This window comes from Dama dama, chromosome 21 (genome assembly GCF_033118175.1).
Source record: "Dama dama isolate Ldn47 chromosome 21, ASM3311817v1, whole genome shotgun sequence".
NCBI lineage: Eukaryota > Metazoa > Chordata > Mammalia > Artiodactyla > Cervidae > Dama > Dama dama.
Window position 1 is genome coordinate 72,866,972 of NC_083701.1, and position 27,407 is coordinate 72,894,378.

Consider the following 27,407-nt stretch of genomic DNA (forward strand, 5'->3'; position numbering starts at 1 on the left):
TTATGAGTTTTACCTCCTGGATCTCTGCCAGGTACTCTTTTACTCTGACATGAAATAGGACAGCATACTTTGTTCTTATCGAGGCCTGCATGGGTCAAGTCTAACCTAACAGGGTTTTTATCAAAGGTTAACTGAATTGAAGGAAAATACCTAATTCCAGTCAACTCGGACCCACTTTTCCTATCTAACAGGAATGGGAGAAGACTGAATTATGTGTGAAGTTCACCTTTGAGAGGCATAGGCTCATGATAAGGTAGAGACCTCCTCCGTCTACACTTTAACCTTATTACTAAAACATATTATAGCAAATTGATACTTAGATATCAAGAAAAATTTAAATACTACAAAACAAAAATCACAGATAGAAAAGACAGAGTAAGCCAGACATGTCAAAGATGCTGGAATTGTCAAACCAGGAATGTTTATGCTAAGGGTTCTCATGAATAAAGTGGACATCAAGCAAGAACAAATGGACAAGGAAGCAGAGAGATGGAAGTTCTATGAGAGATTAAAACTAAATACTGGGACTGCAAAGCAACATATCAGAAAACAACGATGTCTATGAAAGGGTTATCAGCAGACTGCACACAGCTGAGGAATATTCTCTGAACTTGAGGATATCTAATTAGAAACATCAAAAAGTGAGAGGCAAAGTGAAGATAAAAAGAAAGCATAGTCAAGAACTGTGGGACAACTACAAACGCTATAACGTACCTAATGGGACTGTTAGAAGAAGAAGAGAGAAAGGAAGGGAGACATATTCGAAATAATAACGACTGAGAATTTCTCAAAAATAGTAACAGATACCAAACCATATGCTCATTCAGTAGCTCAGAGAATATCAAGCAGAATATATACAGCATAAGTGCCCTCCCCTATTCAAATATATATATATATATATTTGAACAGAATATACAACCAACCCCTTCTCAGAAACCATGAAAACAAGAAGAGAGAGGAGTAAAATATTGACAATATTAAGAGGAACAAAAAATCTACCAGTGGAAAATTATGGACTCTGCAAAATTATCCTTCAAAAGTAGTTGGAGAAATAAAGACTTGCTCAGACAAATAAAAATTGAAGACCTCCAAATGTCTTGAAACAAATATTAAAATAAATTCTTTAGAGGGGAAAATAATGATATAGGCCAGAAACTCTGCTCTATATAAAGAAAGGGGAAATATCAGGGAAGGATGAAAATGAAAGTAAAATTAAAACTTTTTCTTCTTAGTTGGTCTAACAGATAACACTTTGTTCAACAATAACAGAAATACTGTATTTGACTATATATGTCTATAAATATGTATCTGCTTAACTATTTTGTATATGAGTAAAATTAATGACAGCAATGATAGAAGAAATGAGAGGGAGGATTATTTTGTTATTATTGGATTGGTCAAAGAGTTCCTTTGATTTCCAAATAAAGATACATATTTTTCACTTTACCAAGAACATTATCAAACAATGTATTCACCATTCTGTTCCACTATCTTCTGCTGTTTTTCAGGAAACTTCATAATTCCATCTTCCCCAAACTTTTTATTTTTTGGAGAAAAGAAATGGCCCAGGTATCTTTAACAGTCTTCCAGAAAATTTAAAATTTTTCCATTAAGATAATTTTATAAAGACTGAAATATACATAAATCTGAAGGTGCAATTTCTGGTGAACACAGAGAATAAATCAGAACTTCCTAGTCAAGTTGTAACAGTTTTGCCTGGTCATCAAAAACATGCAGTATTGCATTATCCTATTGAAAGATTATGCATTTCTGTTGACTAATTCTGGACACTTTTCATCAAGTGTTGCTTTCAGTTGTTCTAATAAGGATCACTACTTGTTGGAACTAATTGGTCTTCCAGAAGGAGTTCATAATAGAGAAAGTGAAAGTGAAAATCACTCAGTCGTGTCTGACTCTTTGTGACTCCAAGGACTATACAGTCCATGGAATTCTCCAGGCCAGAATAGTGGATTGAGTAGCCTTTCCCTTCTCCAGGGGATCTTCCCAAGACCAGGGATCAAACTCAGGTCTCCCACATTGCAGGCGGATTCTTTACCAGCTGAGCCATGAGGGGAGCCCAAGAATATTGTGGTGGGTAGCCTATCCATTCTCCAGAGGATCTTCCCGAACCAGGAAGCAAAACAGGGTCTCCTGCATTGCATGTAGATTCTTTACCAACTGAGCTGCCAGGGAATCTTGGTAGTTGTCATAATAGAGAATTCCCTTCCAATCCTGCCATATACACAACATTACCCTCTTTGGATGAAGACTGGCTTTTGGTATGGTTGGTGCTGGTTCATTTCCCTTGCTCCATGATCTCTTCCATTTCACATTACTGTACTGTATCCATTTTCATCATCTGTCATGATTTATTTTAACAATAAAACATTTTCATTATGTTTAGGTAGAGAATTGCATGCAGAAATATGGTCATGAAGGTTTTTATTTATATATTTATTTATTTTTTTTTTTTTGCTTAACTTATATGGAACCCAAACATCAAGGCAATGGATATAACCAAGCTGGTGCAAATGAATTTCAATGCTTGATTTGGATATTTTGAGTATGTCAGCTATCTCCTGCATAGGGTAATGGGATAATGTTGATTTTTCTCAATTAATGTCTCACTTTGATTGCTGTCAACTTCAACTGGCCTGCCCAATCACGGAACATCATTCAGTGAGAGATCTCCAGCAAATAGCTTTGCAAACCACTTTAGACAAGTTTGATCAGTCACAGCACCTTCTCAGTACACTGCGTAAATCTTTTCTTTTTCTTTTTGCATTTCAGCTTCATTTTTTATTCATTGAAATACTAAAGCATAAATGCTGAAAGATGTTGCATTTTCCCTTACATGTTCAATATTAAAGTGGCTACACAAAAATTCACCAATTTTGGTAATTTTTTTTTAAAAAATGATGCTGATATGACAGCTGTCACAATACAGTCTAACAAAACTGTTTCAAATGAAGCTAAAGACAACTGAGCAATGCACTTAGATTCATCTTAAGGGACAAAAATAAACCTTTTAGCCGATACCTTGTACTGACAAGGTATTCATACTGCTGTGAATCAATGTATTACTTGAAAGTGGGCTTGGATTAGTTATAAGTGTATATTGTAAACTCCAGGACAACCCTAGAAACAGTAAAAATGTTTATACTAAAAACAGTAAAACTGACATGTTAAGGAGAGAAAATGAAATCATACGAAATAATTAAAATCACAAAAGGCAGAAAATGAGTAGCAGCCAAAACAGAAACAAAGAACAATGATAGCAAATGGACAACAGTAACAAATATGGTGAATATTATAAAATTATGTCAATAATAACTCTGTATACCAATGGTTTAAATGTACCAATTAAAAGACAAAGATTATCAGAGTGGATAAAAAGGAAAAAAAAAAAAGACCCAATGATAGGTTGTCTACAAGAAACCCACTTTAAATATAAAGACATATAAATTAGAAATAACTTTATGGAGATAAATATACTCACCAAATGAAAGCGCAAATAGCTATGTTAATTTCAGACAGAACAAACTTCAAAGAAAGGAATTTTATGAGATGAACGGGGGCATTACATGATGATAAAGAAGTCAATTGTCCAAGAAAACATAATGATACTTAATATGCATGTGCTAAAAATGGTGCATCAAAATATGTGAAGCAAAAGTGATAGAACCTAAAGGATAAGTAGATAAATCCACTATTAAATTTAGAGAATTCAACTCCTCTCTCTCAGCAAGAGAAAGATTCAGCAGGACTTAGTTGAATTCAATATCACCACTAGTCAACTGAATAGAGTATCTCTGTACAACACCACCAGAATAGTCATCTCTCAAGGTCAAGTGGAACATTTGCCAATAGAGAGCACATTTTGGGCCATAAAACATAACTTGAATTTAGAAGGATAAAAATCATACAGTCTGTGCTTTTAGACCACAATGGAATTGAGTAGAAATCAAGAGCAGAAAGAATACTGGATAATTTCAAAATATGTGGAAACTGAACAACACATTTCCAAATAGTATATATGGGTCAAGGTAGAAATTTCAAGAGAAATCTAATAATATTTTGAGTTAGAAGTAATGAAAACACAATTTATCAAAAATTCATCAAAATTATGGGATGCAGTGAGAGCAGTGCTTTGAGGGAAATTTATAGCATTGAATTCATTTATTAGAAAAGAAGTAGCTTACAAAAAAATCTAAGCGTCAACTTAGAAAATTAGAAGAGGAAAAGCAAATTAAATCCAAATGAAGAAAAAGGAATAAAGTAATAAAAATTGGAGCAGAAATCAAGGACATTGAAAACAGAAAAATCAATATAAAAAATTCATGAAACCGAAACCACTTGTCTTAACTAACAACAAGCATGTGGAATTTGAGACTTAAAATGAAATACTTTTTACCTTAGGATTCCCCAAAATGAAATACTTAGGTATAAATCTAATCAATATGTGCAAGATCTATACAAGGAAAACTATAAAACTCTGATGAAAGAAATTAAAAGTCTCAATTAAAGGAGAGATAATTCATGCTTAGGATAAGAAGACATTATCATCAAAATGTCATTTCTTCTCAACTTAATCTATAGATATGCTGCAATCCAAATTAAATTCCTTTGTGTGTGTGTGTGTACATTGATTAACTGATTCTAAAGTTTATGTGGAGAGGCAAAAGATTCAAAGGAGTCCCCACAATATTGAAGGTGAAGAACAAAGTTGAAGGACGGCCACTATCTAAGTTCAAAACACTATAAAGCAACAGTCAATAAGACAGTTGATATTGACTTAAGGACAGACAAATACATCGATGAAACGGATAGAGCACCCAGAAATGTGCTCCATAAACACAACCAACAGATCTTTAACAAAGGAGTAAAAGTAATATAATGGAGCAAAAGCAGTCTCTTCAACAAATGGTGCTGGAACAACTAGACTTGCTCGCTTGGGTATGTGCTCGGTCTTGTCTGACTCTTTGCAACCCTTGAAATGTAGCCCTCCAGGCTTCTCTGCCCATGGAATTTCCCAGGCAAGAATACTGAAGTGGGTTGCCATTTCCTACTCCAGGGGATCTTCCCAACCCTAGGGATCAAACCCATGTCTCTTGGGTCTAGTGATGTCTTCTTTAAAATTAAAGACTTCTGTTCTTCAAAAATACATTGTATTATGAGTATGAGAAGACAAGGAACACTTTGGGAGAAAATATTTGCAAGGGACATATCTGAAAAACACTGTTATCCAAATATATAAAGAATTCTTAAACCTCAACAATATGAAAACAAACAAAAATCTAATGTAAAAAAATGGGACAAAGAATTTGACTCTTCTCCAAAGAAGATATATCAATCAAAAAGCACATGAAAATGTACTCCACTCATATATCATCAGGGAAATTAAAACCAAAACAAATCTATTTGGCTAAATAGATGCAAATCTATTTGGCTAAAATCTAGAACACTGACAGCAGCAAATGCCAGCAAGGAGCAACAGGAACTCGCCTTGCTGGTGGAAATACAAAATAGTACAGCCACATTGGAAGTCAGTTTTTTACTTTCTCACAAAATAAAATATACTTTTATCATATTATCCAGTGATTTCACTCCTTAATGTTTACCCAAAGGAGTTGAAAACTTATGTTCACAGAAAACCCTGCATACAAGTGTTTTTAGCAGCTTTATTCAGAATGCCAAAACCTGAAAGCAACTAAGATGTCTTTCAGTAGATGAACAGTTAAACACACTGGGTTACATCCAGACAATGGAATATATCCAGTGTTAAGAAGAAATTAACTAACAAACCATGAAAAGATTTGGAAGAAACTTAAATGCTAAAGGGAAGGAAACCAATCTGAAAAGCTACATACATATTGTATGATTTCAATTCAGTGACAATATGAAAGTGGCAAAATCAAAAGAAGACAGCAAAAAGATGACTGATTGCCAGGTTTAGGGAGGATGAAGAGATGAGTGTGTACAGCACAGAGAAGTTTTAAGGCATTAAGTACTCTGCACAATACCAAAATGGTGGACAAATAGACATTTGTCCAAGCCAGAGAATGTCTAATACCAAAAATGAGCCCTAACATAAACTCTGGGCTTTGGTTAATGATGTTTCAATGCAGATTAATTTACTGTAAGAAAGGAACCACTTGGGTGGAATATTCTAATAATCAGGGATAGCATTCAAGATCAGGGGCAGGTGATATATGGGAATTCTCTGTACCTCCTTTTAAGTTTTTGCTGTGAATTTAAAACTTCTTTAAGCAGTAAAGTCTATTAAAATGATTAAATGAATTAATATGTTACATTACAAAATATTCACTTAATGCAAAAAAAAAAAAGGAAGAAAAACACATCACAATCACTGGCACTCTAAGACATAAACCTGATTCTGGGATGCTCAAGAGTGTCCTTGGGACTAAGAGTTTTGATACCCTCCACAGTTAATTCATCTGCAAAGACAAATGTCAAAATATTGAGGTTTAGAAACCTTAGGTAGAAATTCTGTGGCTAACACTCTCTATTTTTGGTTTGTGAAGTCTAGATTTTTTTTTTCATAATTGCTATATTTGCATATTTTACCTTTTAAAACTAAATTGAATAATACATTTTTAGTATATCTAATTATTATGCTTGCTATATCATACCCAACCTGGAAAAGATGGAGCATATTGACATAAGCAGGATAACAATAAAATTTACACAAATGGTTCATTGATGTCTAATGAATGTACCATTTTGTTCTTGTACACATGATACACACAGACATAGGTTGATTAGTGAGATCAGCTGGTTGCCATTTTCCAGTCAATCACACCTCAAAAAACATCACCAGGGAAGACTTTGTACACATACATTATACTCAGTCTCCCTTTGCAAATGAAGCAGAAAGAAAAAAAAGAACTTAAGTTAACAGAGGAACAGCGCCAGAAATAAGCTTTACTTATATCATAGATTTCCAGGGATTAATGTTAAGTTCTATCAAGATTTTCAATAGTAAAATCTCTTTGACTTCACCAATATATTTTCCTAAAATAAGATCAAAACACACATAATTATGCTTTGGAATTCATACAACTGCTAATTTCGAAGCTAGATAATGAAAGTATAATTTGAGCTACACTCCACATTTTCTGATAAAAGTTCAAAATAAATCTTGAGTAAAGTTGAGAAGGATTATATCTAATGCTTTCTCTTTGATATATCATGTTTGCCACCACCATAAAAGAAAATTAGATTGAAAGAACTTATTCTTCAGTATGTTTATTTATGAGAACCATAGTATTTCAGAGCTGAAAGAAGTTTTGAGAATCATCTAGTGAAACTGCCATTCTTCCCGAAGGAAGAAAGATGGTTTTTTTAACTGTAAAAGAATAGGGATGAAAGTTTTAAACAACTGGGAACAGTAGAAGAATAATGTAACTTTTAGCTTGCAAAATATAATCATGGATTTTTCAATATAATAGTTTCCACCATTAATGCAAAATACATTCACCTAAAACAAAGTTGAACCCAGCATGTCTAAGAAACTATGTGTCAAGTCAGGATCATCTTAACTTTTTGATGCTAAAGTTAAACATTTTAGGTTGAAACACAAATTATTCATCATTAGTAATCAAATAAATTAGAAAGACATGATTGTTCCCCTTTTTCCAAACCCCGTATCCTTTTGGTTCATGTAGTTGAGAAAACTCTTCAATTACAGTTCCTTTGTTCCTTAAAAATCATCTCAGAACTATTAACATCCTGATAAATTGGCAAGGCTATAATAGTCTTATATAAAATAGCCCTGGAACTGAAGTATGGGCCAAGAGTTGATATTTCTACAAATACAAAAGGAAAACCCTATGGTAAATCCAAACACTCAACTTAAAAATAATTCTATACATGTACTGACTTTACAAATGCTAAATGCCAGTTTTTTACAAATCAGTTTACTACTTGTCTTCTAAATAGACTTTTGACCAAAAAAATGAATACATCTTTAGGAAAAAGATGTTTTATGATAGAAAATGCAATATATCATATTCAATTTTTCTAAGCAAGAATAAAATGAATATTTGGCTAAATATGAGCTAAACACTGCATTTCAATTATGATAAATAATATATAAAAACAAGCACAGAAAAAAACTTGGAACAAATTCAGCAAAGGGTGCAGAGTCTCACTAAATTGAACAGGTTTATTAGGGACTCCGAGTTTGAAGCATAAGGTACTTATCTTTTTTTTTTTTTTCAATCAGTGAAACGTCTGGATGGTGCTATGCTAAACCTCACTTTCCTATTATGTAGTGACTTCCTCAAATGACATCTTAGCCAGATTCCACCACTTTTTCAACATACTTTTATTATTAGAATAGTCACATTTTGGAATTTATAAATTAGACTCATTCTTTTTAGAACTTTGGTATTAAACTTAATTCAGAAGTGTTCTCCTTCTGATCACATCCTTCACTGCAATTAGGATCTATAGGTTTGAGGTCGGGCACCAGAGTGATCCCCGACTGAATGAGATCCAAGACTCTGGCCCACCTACCATAGTTCCTCTTGTATTAGTGACTTAGTTTTGCCTGTGATGACAATTAGTATTGGCTGGGTGGCTTAAACAGTAAACATTTTCTTTTAGAACTTAGGAGGCTGGGACAGCTAGGTGCCAACAGATTCAATATCTGCCAACAGCCTTCTTTCTGGCTTGCATATAGCTGTCTTCTTACAGTCTATTCACACAGCCAAGAAAGAGAGATCAACTCTTTCTCTTCCTAATTTTAAGGGCACTAATACCATTCAGGAGGGCTCCACTCTCATGACTTAATTGCATCCCAAAGGTCTCACATCCAAGTAGCATCATATTAGAATTCAAGTTTAAACTCAGGAAAGTAGGGAAAACCACTAGGAAATTCAGGGGTAACCTAAATCAAGTCCCTTGATGATACAGCAGAATAGATGAATAGATATAAGGAATTAGATGTGGTAGACAGAGTGCCTGAAAATCTATGGATGGGGGATAACAATGTACAGGAGACAGTGGCCAAAATCATCCCAAAGAAGAAGATTTGCAAGAAGGCAAAAGGGCTGTTTGAGGAGGCTTTGTAAATAGCTGAGGAAAGAAGAGAAGTGAAAGGCAAGGGATAAAGGGAATGATATACCCAACTGAATGCAGAGTTTCACAGGAGAGATAAGAAGGCCTTTTAAATGAACAACGCAAATAAAAGGAGGAAAACAATATAATGGGAAAGACTAAAGTCTCTTCAAAAAAAAAATTAGAGGTATCAAGAGAACATTACATGCACGAGTGGGCACCATAAAGGACAGAAACAATAAGGTCCTAATAAAAGCAGAAGAGATAAAGAAGAGGTGGCGAGAATACACTGAAGAACTATACAAGGAAGATCTTAATAACCCAGATAATCACAATGGTACAGTCACTCACCTAGAGTCAGACATTCTAGAATATGAAGTCAAGTGAGCCTTAGGAAACATTATCATGAACAAAACTATTGCAGGTGATGGAATTCTAGCTGAGCTGTTTAAAAATCCTAAAAGATGATGCTGTTAAAGTGCTTCACTCAATATGTCAGCAAATTGGTGAAACTCAGTAGTGGCCACAAGACTGGAAAAGGTCAGTTTGCATTACATTCCCAAAGAAAGGCAATGCAAAATAATGTTCTAACTACCATATAATTGAGCTCATTTCACATGCTATCAAGGTCATCCTCAAAATCCCCCAAGCTAGGATTTAGCAGTACATGAACTGAGAAATTTCAGATGTACAAGCCAGGTTTTGAAGAGGCAGAGGAACCAGAGATCAAACTGCTAACAGTTGCTGGATCATGGATGAAGCAAAGGCGTTCCGGAAAAACATCTACATCACTGACTGTGCTAAAGCATTTGACTTTGTGGATCACAATGAACTGTGGAAAATTCTTTAAGAGAAGGGAGTACCAGACCACCTTACTTGTCTCCTTAGAAACCTATCTACAGGTCAAGAAGCAACAACTAAAACCAGACATGGAAAAACTGACTGGTTTTGGGGGAAATTTCCCAAAATTGGGGAAGGAGTATGATAAGGCCACTGTATATTGTCAACCTGCTTATTTAGCTTATATGCAGAGGTGGATGAATCACAAGCTGGAATCAAGATTGCCAGGAGAAGTATCAACAACCTCAGATATGCAGATGATACCACTATAATGGCAGAAAGTGAAGAGAAACTAAACAGCCTCTTAATGAGTGTGAAAGAGCAGGGTGAAAAAGCTAGCTAGAAACTCAACATTAAAAAACTGAGATCATGGCATCTGATCCCATCATTATATGGCAAATAAAAGGGGGAAAAGTGGAAAGAGTGACAGATTTTATTTTCTTGGGCTCCAAAATCACTGTGGATGGTGATTGCAGCCATTAAATTAAAAGACACTTGCTCCCTGAAAGGAAAGCTATGACAAACATAGACAGTGTATTAAAGGCAGAGACATCACTTAGCTGGCAAAAGTCCTTATAATCAAAGGTATATATTTTTCTAGTAGCTATGTATAGATGACAGAGGATTAGATGGTTGAGGATGAGATGGTTGGATGGCATCACCAACTTGATGGACATGAGTTTGGGTAAACTCTGGGAGTTGGTGATGGACAGGGAAGCCTGGAGTACTGTGTCCAAATGGTCACAAAGAGTCAGACACAACTGAGTGACTGAACTGAACTGAACTGAACTGATGTATAGATGTGAGAGTTGGACTACGTAGAAGCTGAGTGCCAAAGAATTGATGCTTTCAACTGGTACTGGGGAAGATTTACAAGAGTTCCCTTAGCCTGCAAGATCAAAATTGCCAATCCTAAAGAAAATCAACCCTGAATATTCACTGTAAGGACTATTATTGAAGCTCCAGTACTTTGGTCATCTGATGTGAAGAGCCGACTCATTGGAAAAGACCCTGATGCTGGGAAAGACTGAAGGCAAAAGGAGAAGGAAGCAGCTGAGGATAAGATGTTTAGAAAGTAGCACTGAATCTATGGACATGAATTGCAGCAAAGTCCAGGAGACTGTGGAGGGCAGAAGAGCCTGGTGTGCTACAGTCCCAGCAGTGGCAAGAATTGGACATGACTTAGCTCCTGAATAACAACAAGAGATTAGGGCTTCAACATATGAATTTCGTGGGACCCAAAATCAACCCATACCAGTTGGCATCTCTTATTTAGTGCACTTCTCATAGATGAAAATATTGTAAAAATGACCCAATGCCACCTACATTTTTTGCGTATATATAATCCAACATATTCATGCGTCATTGCAGGTCTAAATATTGGAAATATAGGTAGCATCACTACTGCTGCTCCTGCGTTTAGTCTTAACTACTCTCTGTAATGATATTTTCCCTGATGATTTGTCGCATGGGTTCAGACAAGCAAATGTGCAACTTAAGTATGTGTCCTTCCAAGATAACACACACAGAAAAATGACTATAGTTTCTCATTGCATTTATACCATATAGTTTGGCCCTTACATTGACAGCAAGGGTAAATCAAGAAGGGTAGGGATTGTGGTGAGAAATAGAGGATGTGGAAGTAAGTACTTCTGAGATCACCCTTTGAATCAATACAGAATGATTTTTAACTAAAAAAGCAACCACAATGAGGTACCATTACACGCCAGTCAGGATGGCTGCTATCCAAAAGTCTACGAGCAATAAATGCTGGAGAGGGTGTGGAGAAAAAGGAACCCTCTTACACTGTTGGTGGGAATGCAAACTAGTACAGCCGCTATGGAAAACAGTGTGGAGATTTCTTAAAAAACTGGAAATAGAACTGTCATATGACTCAGCAATCCCACTTCTGGGCATACACACTGAGGAAACCAGATCTGAAAGAAACACGTGCACCCCAATGTTCATCGCAGCACTGTTTATAATAGCCAGGACATGGAAGCAACCTAGATGCCCATCAGCAGATGAATGGATAAGGAAGCTGTGGTACATATGCACCATGGAATATTACTCAGCCGTTAAAAAGAATTCATTTGAACCAGTCCTAATGAGATGGATGAAGCTGGAGCCCATTATACAGAGTGAAGTAAGCCAGAAAGATAAAGAACATTACAGCATACTAACACATATATATGGAATTTAGAAAGATGGTAATGACAACCCTTTATGCAAAACAGAAAAAGAGACACAGAAATACAGAACAGACTTTTGAACTCTGTGGGAGAATGTGAGGGTGGGATATTTCAAAAGAACAGCATTTATACTGTCTATAGTGAAACAGACCACCAGCCCAGGTGGGATGCATGAGACAAGTGCTCCGGCCTGGTGCACTGGGAGGACCCAGAGGAATCGGGTGGAGAGGGAGGTGGGAGCGGGGATCGGGATGGGGAATATGTGTAAATCCATGGCTGATTCATATCAATGTATGACAAAACCCACTGAAATGTTGTGAAGTAATTAGCCTCCAACTAATAAAAAAAATAAAAAAAAATTTTTAAAAAGGAATACAAAAATAAATAAATAAATAAATGTCCAACTGAAAGTTAACATTAAATACATTAGAGAAACACACGTGACAAAATATTATATAAAATATTAAATTATAAAATAATATATTTATATTTAATATATTTAAAATATTTTAAAAATGAGAAATTACAAATTTGAATAATATAATATAAATAAAGTAATCCAAAATCGCATTAAACTCACCATGACCTGGGGGAAATTTTTTCCATTTAGTGAACGTAACTAGTTCATATATGGATAAAGTAGGCCACTCCACATAATATGGACACTTATGGATTAACTTCACCTTATGCTGGTTTTCCAGTCTTGTCTTTTCCTGAAACAAAAAGTCATTATCAAAATTTGTGTATTAAGTAATTTAAAAAAGAGGCAAATAAAAGGATCAGTTCAATTCGGTTCAGTCACTCAGTCGTGTCCGACTCTTTGCGACCCCATGAATAGCAGCCCTCCAGGCCTCCCTGTCCATAGGCAAATGGCAGTGAAAAGAAAAATAAAGGTTATATGAATGCAAACTATAATATAATTTATTTGAATTTTTATAAAAGCAAGACCACATAACCCTTAAAGATTGAAATTTTAATCTTCATATTGGCTACTAAAATATTTTCCCACCTTTCACATTTATTTTTAAGTTCTTATAAATATTTTAGCATTTCTGAAAGAACTCTGTCATAGTTGACTACACTCAAATATTGTATTTGATGCAACATTTATTTGATCAAATAAGTGATACTTACTGACATTTTGAAAATAAAACCAAACGTATGAAACTTTTTTTTAGGCCAGCCACTCTGAAACCAGAGATTTGGAAGGAAGTTGAATCTCGGGCTTCTCCTGTGGTTCAGACAGTAAAGAATCTGCCTGCAATTCAGAAGACCCAGTTTTGATCCCTTGATCAGGAAGGTTCCCTGGAGATGGTAATTGCTACCCACTCCAGTATTTTTGCCTGGAGAATTCCATGGACAGAGGAGCCTGGTGAACTACAGTCAGTCCATGGGGTTGCAAGGAGTTGGACATGATTGAGTGACTAACACTTTCACACTTCACTGAATCCTGGGAAAGTCTTCTGTATCACTAACACTGAGACCACTGCATCAAAAGAAATCCCAACTACTAACGACCTAGATCAGGAAGATGGGTGTCTCTTGACCCTCTTCTGACACAGGATCTCATTGTAGCCCATACAGTGCCTGTGGCACATAGACCATGGTTAAATCCTTTCAAGAATTTCTGATGGAGGATGACCCTATTAGTCCCCCAATCCATCATTTATACAGACTTCTCTACCCTCCAGGGGAGGAGAAATACAAGATGGGTGTATTTTTCAACTTGAATGAAAGAGAATAAATTGTTAAAATTGAAGAAAATAAGTTTTCCTAATGCAGCAGAATTAGGAGGTCAGAGTTAAGTTATGATCACCTGTTCATGCAGTTTTGGATTTTGACATGCGCTATACCAATAATGACCCCATGGACTGTAGCCTATGAGGTTCCTCCATCCATGGAATTTTCCAGGTCAGAATCCTGGAGTGGGTTGCTGTTTCCTTCTCCAGGGGATCTTCCCAACCCAGGGATTGAACCCGGGTCTCCAGCATTGCAAGCAAACGATTTTACCATCTGAGCCACCAGGGAAACTCAATAATCCCTAAGTGTTGTTTTGTTTTGTTTTTTTTTTTTTCTTGTTCCTGAGGCAGATTATACAGTTTTAGAGATCTCTGTCTGATTTTTCTGGTATCCCTAGTTGGTGACATGCCATTGTTGCCCAAAACAGTCATTGAATGAATGAATAAAAAAAAGAGTGAATGAATGAATCTTAAATTTATGGAGAACCAAATGCACCAAATGCACATGTATAATAAATTATATCCATAGAGACCTTCCCTTCCACTTCAACTATTCATCAAAGGCTTAAGTGATGTATATCAAGTCTTTTTTTTAAGATCTCCAATTCAAAACAAATTAAAATATTAAAAGAGATATGGATAACTTCTATCTAGAGAGTCAAAACACTCATAATGTGTTAACATATAGATTAGATATGCTCACACTGGTGACTGCAGCCATGAAATTAAAAGATGATTGCTCCTTGGAAGAAAAGCTCTGGCAAACCTTGGGGGTGTATTAAAAAGCAGAGACATCTCGACTTGCCAACAAAGGGCCTTATAATCAAAGCAATGGTTTTTCCAGTAGTCATGCATGGATGTGAGAGTTGGATCACAAAGAAAATTGAGCACCAGAGAATTGATCATCTTGAACTGTGGTGCTAGGAATGACTCTTGAGAGTCAAGGAGATCAAACCAGTCAATCCTAAAAGAAATTAACCCTGAATATTCATTGGAAGGACTGATTCTCAAGCTGAAGCTTCAATACTTTGGCCACCTGATGCGAAGAGTCAGCTCACTGGAAAAGCCCCTGATGCTGGGAAAGAGTGAAGGCAGGAGGAGAAGGGGCAACAGAGGACAAGGTAGGTTGCATGGCATCACCGACTCAGTTGACACGAGTTTGCGCAAACTCTGGGAGATGGTGAAGGACAGGGAAGCCCAGTGTGCTGCAGTCCATGCAGTCACAGAGTCGGACACGACTTAATGACTGAACACCACCACCATCAACAACAACAAAAACATACCGTTTTTAACTTTGCGTAATTATTTGCTGAAATTTTAAGAATTTCACAGTCTTCTTCTGTCACCACTGAGTACCCCCTTGTTTCTGATTCAACATGAGCTGCAACTTCCAAGGTTCCAAAGGTACTCCATTGTCCAAGCTGTAAAAACACCAAGATCACTTAAACCTCATCATTATTCATCAGCATAAAAATATCAATGATAGGATCAGTCTAGGAGAGTCTACAAAAGGGAGTATCATAGGCGAAGCTCCAGGTGTGTGAAAGAAGAAGATCTGAAGTCCGGCATGGATGTCTTTTCTTCTGGCCAATATTACTTGCCCAAAACAAGAAAACTTCATTTTTTTCACTAGCATGAAGAAAATAAATCATAAGAATAGATCTGTGTTATTCACCGATTCATTTAAAATGCCTGAAATAGTGCTTTGTGCATAAGAGCCATCCAACAAATATTTGTTGAAGGGATGAGAAAATAGTGCACCTTTATCCATGGGTCTTCTATTTATTTTATAATACTCATGTTGGTAGTAATAATGAAAATGAATATAGTGTTAGGCAGGTATAAATCACTGGTGTGTATATATATATATATATATATATATATATATATATATATATATATATATATATTCATGTAGGGTCTCCTAACTTACTATGCTACAAATAGATATTAAGCATACCAAAAATATTACCACTAGAATACATACTGTAAATTTTTAGGATGTAGTGAGAATGTGTACAGCTACATAGAAGATTTGTATTCATGTTTGCCCATGAAATACCAAAAGGCATCTAGAAAAACAGGGGTAACTTCTCAGAGAAGACATCGGGTCAACATGCCTGGCTACCAGTGACGTGGGAGAACGTCTACTCTTCCACGTCAAACCCATAGAAAGGTCAAATGTTTTCCTTAGTTGAATGAATAGCTGAAATTGAATCCACCCGTTTGAAAATAAAGAAGGAATTTAACGTAATCGCTGGAATCAAAGTGGTCCAGAGTAATATCAAACTTAGATGAAGGTCTCAGGGTCTGAGGTCTAGGAATTGTCACGCGTATTAGAATAAGAAACTTAGGGCCATACAAGGTGAGAAACCAGAATTGAATGTTTTTATATAAAGCTTGAGACTTAAAGGGTTGTATGACATGTTAAATGGGAGAAGCAAGTTGTTGGTTTGTTGTTGTTCAGTCCTGTCTGATTCTCTGCAACCCCATTGACTGTTGTAGGCCAGGATTCTCTGTCCTCCACTGTCTCCTGGAGTTTGCTCTAACTCATGTCCATTGAGTCAGTGATGCTATCTAAACATCTTGTCCTCTGCCACACCCTTTACCATTTGCCTCCAATCTATCCCAGGACCAAGGTCTTTTCCAGTGATCAGCTCCTTGCATCAGGTGACCGAAGTATTGGAACTTCAGCTTCAGCATCAGTCCCTCCAATGAATGTTCAGGGTTGACTTCTTGTAGGATTGACTAATTTGATCTCCTTGCAGTCCAAGGAACTCTTGAGTCTTCTATAACACCACAAGTCAAAAGCATCTTTTGGCATTTGGCTTTCTTTATGGTCCAACTCTCACATATGTATGACTACTGAAAAACCATAGTTTTGATTATTTGGACCATTGTCAGCAAGTTTATGTCTCTGCTTTTTAACACACTGTCTAGGTTTGTCATAGTTTTCCTTACAAAGAGCAGCATCTTTTATTTTCATGCCTGGAGTCAACATTCACAGTGATTCTGGAGTCCAAGAAAATACAATCTATCACTCTTTCCATGTTTTATCCTTCTATCTGCCATGAAATGGTGCGACCAGATGTCTTGATCTTAGTGTTTTTAATGTTGAGTTTCGAACTAACTTTTTCACTCTCTTCACTCTCATCAAAGGTTCTTTAGTTTCTCTTCACTTTCTGCCATTAGAGTGGTATCATCTGCATATCTGAGAAAATCATGTTATAGTAATTTTATATATAATATTTGTGTTTTGTCATGAATTACTGTTAATTTTGTTTTATTATAAATGAATGTGAGCTTTTATCATGCTTAAGTGCTAATTTTTATTTTATCATGAGTGAATATTGAATTTTCTGCTTCTGAGATGATCCTCTTCATTAACCTTTTAATGTGGTTAAATGACACAATGGACATTCATTCCTGGGATAAAAGTAGTTCATTCACCATGTGTTACATGATTTATGTATCACTGGTTTTTCTTAGGATGCTTCTATTTTTTAATAAAACTGGCCTTTAATTTTCAAAAAAAAAAAAAACCCAAATATTTCTCCCGGTAATCTTGATTCTAGCTTGTGATTCATCCAGCTCAGCATTACTCTGCATAGAATTTCAATAATCTGGGTGACAATCAGTACAGCCCTGATGTACTCCTTTCCCAATTTTGAACCAGTCCATTGTTCCATGGCCAGTTCTAACTTTTGCTTCTTGATCTGCATACAGGTATCTCAGGAGACAGGTAAGGTGGTCTGGTATTCCCATCTATTTCAGACTATGCCATGGTTTGTTGTGATCCACACAGTCAAAGGCTTTTGTGTAGTCAATGAAGCAGATGTTTTTCTGGGATTCCCTTGCTTTCTCTTTGATCCAATGGATGTTAGCAATTTGATCTCTGTTTCCTCTGCATTTTCTGAATCCAGCTTATACATCTGGAAGTTCTTGGTTCACGTACCTCTGAAGCCTAGCTAGAAGGATTTTGAGAATTACCTTGCTAGCATATGCAATGAGTGCAATAGTACAGTAATTTGAATATTCTTTGGCATTGCCCTTCTTTGAGACTGGAATGAAAACTGATCTGTTCCAGTGCTCTGGCCAATGCTGAGTTTTCCAAATTTGCTGACATATTTAGTGCATTACTTTAACAGCATTATCTGTAGGATTTTAAATAGCTCAGCTAGAATTCTGTCACCTCCACTACCTTTGTTTGTAGTAATGCTTGCTAAGGCCCACTTGACTTCACACTCTAGGATGTCCAATTCTAGGTGACTAACCACATTGTCATGGTTATCTTGGTCATTATGACCATTCTTGTGTAGTTCTTCTGTGTCTTCTTGCCACCTAATCTTATTAACTATCAATAATTTCAAGCAGATGATTTATACATATTTTTCCTGATATTCTAATTGTTTCTTAATAAGACTCAGTCTGAGTCACCCAATAAATTATTATGAAAGCATAAATCACCCATGACCTTGAATAACATTCTTAAGGTTTTCTTTCTTGATTCATTTTTTAATATCAGACACTCAATGTCAGGCAAGTATTCAACTTCCAACACTCTTTATACACTCACTTATTTTAATTGAATTAATTTAAATGATTAATGCTTATAACATTTCCATTCTGTTCTATAACTTTGGCCATCTTCAAAGTGCTCAAGAAAAACAACTTTCAAAGAACTAGAATTGTGTATTTACTTAAAATAGCAATGCAGAATGAGTTAAAAAAAGATTATAATTTCAGACAGCATGTGAAACAAATTGCTAAAAATTGAATTTTAGCTAGGAAAACATTCAATCCAAAGAGAAAGAATGCAAAAAGTTGACAAAAATTGGTAAATGTAAATTTCGTTTTTTCATATATAAAAAATTTTAAATAACTAATATGGAATACATTTAAAACAAGATAAACTTAAAATAATTTACAGCAGAAATGCCAAGGAGAGGTGCAGGAAGATAGAACTGAAATACTTTAAAAAATGTCTATGCTCTGAAGGGAAAAAGATTTATTTAGCTTTTTTAAGTTCAAATTACAAATTTAATTATAGGAATTAGAACTTCGTAAATGGAATAGATAAATAAATGCAATGAAATAAAATGAAGTGATAAAATTTTATGTACCTAAAATGTCTAATAACACTAATAATTTGACCTAAAAATAAAAACAACAAAAGCAGATGACTACAAATAAAAGGAGAAAAATATTTTAGAAATTTCCAGAAGAGAATAGCCAAATGAACCACAAAGGAAAGAAATATGCTCAGCCTCACTAGAAAACAGTTTTATATTTATTCATCAATCAAATTGAAAATATTAAATTACTCTAACCTATGAGACTGGGGAGATACTTTAATACATAACTTGAAAAAATGTAAAAAAAAAAAAACCTTTAAAAATGGAAAATTATCTGGCAATATTTACTAAAATAATTAAAGAATGTATGAAATACTTTATCCAGGAACTCCTTTCCTATGAATCTAAATTGAATAAACTACTTTCTTAGAGATATATTTAAAGAAGTTAATGCAGCACTTTATAGCAACTCCTGACTGCAGTATCCCTCTAATGGTCACCAGCTTAGATCAATATGTGGGTGTGTGTTATTTTTAGCCTGTGTGTCTATGTGCCTATGTATACACACATATATATGTGAATAAATTACATAAACACACTCACCCTAAGTTCTAACAAACTGTTAAAAATCAGTTACATCTATACATTTTAACATTTTTTATGATGAAAAAAATAACAAATGAAAATCTATTATTTAAATATTTGAAAAAATTTTTAAGGGAAAGATGACAAAAACAGTACTCTATAAGTGTATACATGTACTTATCCTTGTGTCAGTTCAAGAAAAGCTGTACAAGTGTAATTACAAGGTTATTCAGAGGAGAGGTGAAGTGAAAATGACAGAAGATTTATTATATTTCTTTTCAAACTTCCTTCTATTTTTTTCAACAATAATAGGAAGCGTGTGTTTAATTTTAGACATTTTTAAAATACATCTAAAATGCAAGTTCAAAACAGCATTCTCTGTCTTCTAAGACAACAGAAATAAAATAAAAAATAAATAAATGGGACCTAATCAAACTTATAAGCTTTTGTACAACTAAGGAAACTATAAACATAAAGAGAAAGCAACCTACACAATGGGAGAAGATATTTGCAATGTATGTGATCAAAAAAAGACTTAATTTCCAGAATATACAAAGAGCTATACAACTTAACAACAACAACAGTCAGACTAGCCATTATTCAAAGTCTATAAATAATAAATGCTGGAGAAAGTATGGAGAAAAGGGAACCCTCCTACACTGTTGATGAGAATATAAATTGGCACTATATAGCCCCTATAGAGAAAAGAATGGAGATTTCCTCAAAAAACTAAAAAAGTAGAGTTGTTTTATGATCCAGAAATCCCACACTTGGGCATATACCCAGAAAAGACAAAAGTTTTAATTTGAAAAGATACATGTAACCCAAAATTTATAGCAGAACTATTCACTATAGCCAAGACATGAAAGCAACTTAAGTCTCCATCAACTCTTAGGATTGATGGATAAGGAAGATATGGTGTATATATACAGTGAAATATTACTCAGCCTTAAAGAAATTGAAAATGCCATTTGCTCCAACATGGAAGGACCTAAAGCTTATCCTACTAAGTGAAGCAAATCAGAGAAATATGTGGCACATAAAAAAAGTAGTATAAATGAACTTATTCATAAAGACTAACAGACATATAAATCACACTTAAGGTTACCAAAAGGGAAGAGGAGGTACAGATAGAGATAAGTTGGGAATATGGATTAACAGATGCACAGAACCATATAAAGATAGATAAACAGCAAGGATTTACTGTATAGCACAGGGAACTGCATTTCATATCTTGTAGTAAACTATAATGGAAAAAAACCTAAATGTACAGTTGAGTCACTTTGCTATACACCTGAAACTAACACAATATTATAAATCAACTATATTTCAATTTTAACAATTCTCATATTTTTCATGCTTGCATTATCTCTTAATAGCTTTATGTTGATATACAAAATATGTTAAATTATATACATCAAATATTTATAGCTGTTACCTCTCCATGATGAAATTGCAGAGAATTCACTTTATTATTGTGTATGTGTTTAGTTGCTCAGTCGTGTCCGACTCTTTGCGACCCCAGGGACTGTAGCCTAACAGGCTCCTCTGTCCATGGGGATTCTCCAGGCAAGAATGCAGGAGTGAGTCGCCAAGCCCCCCTCCAAGGGTTCTTCCCAGCTTAGGGATTGAACCCAGGTCTCCTGCATTGCAGGCGGATATTTTACCATCTGAGCCAGAATGGAAGCCCTTTTCTGCATTTTCTAATTTTTTTCAATAAATATAATTTATATTAGATAATATTATGAAGTTATTTTAATGATTTACAACTCAATCTTTCTCAATTTTTTGGAAAGTATTTTTAAGATTTTGTATATAATCTTGTTTAGGGGGATAGTTAGTAGAGGTACACAAAAGGAAATTTTTCTCTCACTTCCAAAATCTCATGTCATTTTACTGCAAAATAAATTGATAGATAACATAAACTGTATTGTGAAGCAATGTATTCCTATGATTTAAGAATTAACTTCTCCAAAAATGCACACCCAAATAACGTGCCTCTGAACATCAGGAGTTGGTACATCCTTTACAGGGCTTCCCGAGTGGCTCAGTGGTAAAGAATCCACCTGCCAATGCTGAAGATGCAGGAGGTGTGGGTCCCATCCCTGTATCAGGAAGAGCCCCTGGAGGAGGAAATGACAGGCCACTCTAGTGTTCCTGCCTGGAGAATCCCATGGACAGAGGAGTCTGGTGGGCTACAGTCCATAGCGTTGCAAAGAGTCAGACATGGCTGAGCAGCTGAGCGCACACGCACACACATCCATTACAATTTTTTTTAAATAAAAAAGCCATGTTGAGATTTGTTTTAAACTGCATTTTTCAAGAATAAACTTTTCTGAAAAAACAAAAGACTTTCATAGGTACAATTTTTGTTCTTGTATTATTTTTCCATGTATTCTAGCTTCCAGGCACATTAAACAAGATCAATAACTAAAATTACAGTTGCTATTTTTAAACCAAGGAAAAGTCTTGTTCTTAACACTATGAAACACATTTTCTTTGTTTTAAGGGACTGAAGAGACAGAGAAAATACAAAGCCTCGATAGAGGAGGGGTTTAAGACTGACCTCTAAGGATGAATTTTAAAACTCTTAAACTTCTAATATTTTGCACCACAATATGTGGTTGTTTGTAATTTCCATTTTTCTTGAGTTTCTGCAGCTTTCATTAGATATGCAAGGTTGTCTCTCTCTCTCTCCAAAAGGTTAAAAAGTATTGCTATAGATAGAAAAAGATTACTTTTTCCCTATGATTTAAAAGGCTTATATAGAAGATACCTTCTTAACGAAACAATGTTATAAATAAAAGGGATAGAAAGATGTTGCCTTTCATAATCTTTTGGAGGGAGGATTTTGGCCTTATTGAGACTGTACTGTGACATCTAGAAGGAACAAACTTTGAAAGGATAATCTGCTTGGGACCTATGTCATCCCACAGGCTGTGACTTAGAATTCTCCAAGTACATTTGCTCCAAACTTGTATGCTGAGTCAAAGAAGATGTTTCTTACTATAGAAAAATAACTGATCTTTTAAGATTTTATTAATAACTATGCAGTCTCTAACTGAAAACTGCAGCCATGAAATTAAAATATGTTTTCTCCTAGGAAGAAAAGCTATGACAAACCTAGGCAGAATGTTAAAAAGCAGAGACATTCCTTTGCCAACAAAGGTCCATATGGTCAAAGACATGGTTTTACCAGTAGTCATATATGGATGTGAGAGTTGGACCATTAACAAAGCTGCACACCAAAGATGCTTCCAAAATGTGGTGCTGGAGAATACCTTTGAGAGTCTCTTGGACAGCAAGATCAAATCAGTCCATCCTAAAGGAAATCAGCCTTGACTATTCATTGGAAGGACTGATACTGAAGCGGAAGCTCCAATACCTTGGCCACCTTGTGTGAAGAGCCAACTCATTGAAAAGACCCTGATGCTGGGAGAGACTGAGGGAGGGAGGAGAAGGGGGTGACAGAGGATGAGATGGTTGAATGGCATCATCGGCACAATGGAGATGAGTTTGAGCAAACTGCGGGGGATTCTGAAGGACAGGGAATCCCAGTGTGCTGGAGTCCATGGGATCACAAAGAGTCAGACACAACTTAGCCACTGAACAGCACCAAGTGAAACCTACAAATCAACTTGACTTTTAGATATAGTCAGTAAATCTCTCTTTAAAAGTTGGCTATAAAAGATGTCCTTTTATTTCCCTCACATATTTTACCAAGAAGAGTCTAGACATCATGATGAACAAGAGAAGTTCTTTTTATTTCCTCTAAAACAGAGTGGTTTTTTCAAACACCCTGAGGGTATTTCCACCTCTTCAACTGTTCAAAAGAAACACTTGTCTGAAATAACTAGCCCACTGGATGCTTGTCTGGATTTTACCCAGCTTCCAGGCCCAGTTTAAATCTTATCTCTTTCACAAAATCACCTTGTTCATCACAGTTACTCCTCGAATTTCTAATAAAGTATGCATTCTATTGTTTTGTTATGTAACATGCACTGCTCTTATAAGTATGGGCACTCTGAAAAATCAATGATAATGTTATATGACTAACTTTAGATTGTGAGGATAAAGAAATTTGTTTCCTTCCCTCCAGTATAGGGAGATTTTCAGCAGCAAGTGAGCCTGAGTTACATAATCATCACATATGGCCACTTTAAGATCAGTAATATTCTAGTCAAATATTTTTTATTTTTAAAAGTCCTGTTGTAAAAAAAAAAAAGAATTACTCTATAGGTTAATCTTGAACTTGGTATATCAAGCTTATCTGATGCTTTCCTTGCTTAATTCCACTGTGGTTACTGAAGATTTCAAATTTGAATCACTTGAATCAATCGTTTGAAATTTGTAGAGCCTCATGACAGCATCAAGTCAATTTTTAAAAATGTTTCATGTGCCCTTAAAAGGAGTGTGTACTCTGTAACTGTTTGCAATGTTGAATACATATCTACCAGATCAAGTTTGTGTTGTTCAGAATTTCTATATCTTTATTGATATCTTTTTTTTAGGTCTAGAACTTTATCAGATTCCATTAAAATCCCCCACTGTAGTTGTGAATTTATTTCTTCTTTGTGCTCCATCAGTTTTCACTTTATATATTTTGAGGTTATAACTTTATGGCATATTATTTCACATTCATGAAATATTTCTTTATCTTTAATGGTGCTCTTGCAATAAAGCATACTTTGCCTACTATCAGAATAGCTATCCCAGACTTCTTTTTAGTGGGATCTTATTTATTATATTCTATTACCTTTCTTTGTAAATTCCTATATATTTGTAATAAGATGTGTTGGCATATAGGGTGTTATTTTATCTAATCTGACAACCTTTGTTTATTAATTGAAGTATTTCACCTGTTTATATATAATGTAATTATTGATACATGTAGGCTTAAATCTGACACGTTAATGCTTGTTTTTGTTTTTTGTTTTTCTATTTCTGTGTCATTTTCTCTCCTTCATTGCTTTATTTTAAATTAATCAAACATTTTTCTGTTATTTTGCTATACCTTTATTTAGCATAGTATATTATTATTCTTTTGGTGGTTGCTCTAGTGATAATAAGATATATTCTTGTCTTGCTAGAGTATACTCTAAATTAGGTTTTTTTTTTTTAACTTTTCAGAAAGGCAAAGATGCAAAACATCTTTAAATCCATTTACTGTATCCTCTTTTTTTTGGGGGGGGGGCGGTTTACCACTTTTGTTATACTTCTATATACATGTAGACCTCCCCAGGTAAAACTGTTTTATTCTGTCAAAGAATATTTAGATTAACCACATATCCACAAATTTCCTTTGCTCTTCAATCTTTACTAAATTCTTGTAGTTTATTTGGAACTATATATATATATTTTTTTTTTCTTCCAGAACTTCTTTGCCTTGGGATTCCTTTCTGAAAAGTTCTTCTAGCAATGAGATCTCTCTTTACTATTTGCGTGAACACATATTTATTTTGCCTTTAAAGATATTTTTTTCTGGCTATTGATGTATGGATTGTCAACTGCTTTTATCTCACTACTTAAATAATGGTCATTCCATGTTTTGTGACATAATGATCTATTGAGAGAGTATTAACATTTACCTTTGAACATGTTGTGTCCATTCTATCAGCTTCAACATTAAGATTACCTCTGACTGGTTTTATCAGTTTCTAGTATGTCTAGATGTCATTACCTAGCTTGTAATTCATATCCAACTTGAATCTGTTGCTTGATGCCTTTTCACAGTCGGGAACATGTTTTCAACCCGTACTACTTCAGGCAGTGCCAAATACTGCTTCTGTCCCATTCTTATTCTTCTTTTTCCTTAAACTTTATTACTAACTTGTCAGAATTTGTCATCACCTCCATCACCTGATCTGCCTTCTGAGAATTCTGTATGCAGGTCAAAAAGCAACAGTCAGAGCTGGACATGGAACAACAGAATGGTTACAAATAGGGAAAAAAGTACATGAAGGCTGTATATTGTCACCCTGCTTATTTAACTTATGTGCAGAGTACATCATCAGAAATGCCAGGCTGGATGAAGCACAAGCTGGAATCAAGATTGCCAGGAGAAATGTCAATAATCTCTGATATGCAGATGACACCACCCTTATGGCAGAAAGTGAAGAAGAACTAAAGAGCCTCTTGATGAAAGTGAAAGAGGAGAGTGAAAAAGTTGGCTTAAAGCTCAACATTCAGAAAACTAAGATCATGGCATCTGGTCTCATCACTTCATGGCAAATAGATGGGGAAACAGTGGAAACAGTGACAGAATTTCTTTTCTTGGGCTCCAAAATCACTGCAGATGGTGACTGCAGTCATGAAATTAAAAGATGCTTGCTCCTTGGAGAAAAAGCTATGACCAAACTAGACAGCTTATTAAAAAGCAGAAACATTAGATAGCCAACAAAGGTCCATCTAGTCAAAGCTATGGTTTTCCCAGTAGTCATGTATGGATATGAGAGTTGGACCATAAAGAAAGCTGAGTGCCGAAGAATTGATGCTTTTGAACTGTGGTGTTGGAGAAGACTCTTGAGAATCCCTTGGATGGCAAGGAGATCCAAGCAGTCAATTCTAAAGAAATCAGTCCTGAATATTCATTGGAAGGACTGATGCTGAAGCTGAAACTCCAATACTTTGGCCACCAGATGCGAAGAACTAACTCATTTGAAAAGACCCTGATGCTAGGAATGATTGAAGATGGGAGGAGAAGGGGATGAGAGAGGATGAGATGGTTGGATGGTATCACTGAATCGATGGACATGAGTTTGAGTAAGTTCCAGGAGTTGGTGATGGACAGGGAGGCCTGGTGTGCTGCAGTCCATGGGGTCACACAGGGTCAGACATGACTGAACTATTAAACAGACTATCCATCTTATGCTCTTTTCAGTAATTAGTAATTTTTTCTACTAATCTAATTTTTAATTCAGTAATTCTCTCCTGTAGTATTTAATCTGCTGATAAACACATGTATTGAGTTATTAACTTTTTATATTGTTAAGTCACAAAGTTTAAATTTTGTTATGTATTACAATTTTTGTTTTATAGTGAGATTCTCCCCTCATCTATTTTCTTCAAAATACTATCACAGTTATTTTTAACTGGTAATTTCCGTAACCTAAGGTAAAGAGTCAACTCATTGCAAAAGATCCAGATGCTGGGAAAGATTAAGGGTGGGTAGAAAAGTGGTCATCAGAGGATGAGATGGTTGAATGGCATCACTGACTCAATGGACATGAATCTGAGCAAACTCTGGAAGACAATGAAGAAAAGGGAAGTCTGGAGTGCTGCAGTTCATGGGGTTACAAAGAGTTGAACGTGACTTAGTGACTGAACAATAACAGCAATAACAGAGAATATGCAATGTCTGAACTATTCCTCTATCCATTCACATCATATGCTAATGAGTATGTGAGAACTTGATATTGATTGCACTTTGCATCTTATATGTTGCATGTGTGTATGTCTTTATTTATCTTTTTGAGTTAAATTTCTTTTCAAAGTGTTTTAACAAGCTACACATTTTCTAGTTCACATAAAAGATACATTTAAGTTTGCAGGAAGGAAGTGGATCAGCAAAGAAAAGTAATACCTGTAGAACTCATAGGAAATGTGTTCTTGACGTGTGTTATACCTCTCACAATGCAAACTCTCCTGAAGAGCCCAGACTATATCCTGTAAGCACATGTGGACAGCTCAGGGGACAACCATAAACTAAATTTCAGGTCACATATTGAATCATTATGTTTTACACCTGAAACTAATATAAGATTGTAAGTCAACTATACTTCAATAAAAATTAAATTACTAATAAAATGAAATTCTGTGTGCTGAATATATGGCTAAAGAAAACAAATTTTCCTATTTAGATAGAAAGTCATTATACTAATTATCAGTATATT

General features: G+C 35.2%; 1 protein-coding gene across 1 annotated transcript in view; it reads right to left on the minus strand.

The window, feature by feature from the left end:
- CNBD1 (cyclic nucleotide binding domain containing 1) overlaps positions 1 to 27,407 on the minus strand; it is a 384,488-nt gene that overhangs the window by 64,651 nt on the left and 292,430 nt on the right. Inside the window, exons 8-9 of the mRNA XM_061122766.1 lie at positions 15,139 to 15,276; positions 12,697 to 12,829 (exon numbers count right to left, since the gene is read on the minus strand). Of these exons, the coding sequence (XP_060978749.1) occupies positions 12,697 to 12,829; positions 15,139 to 15,276 (271 nt within the window). The remainder of the gene's footprint in view (positions 1 to 12,696; positions 12,830 to 15,138; positions 15,277 to 27,407) is intronic.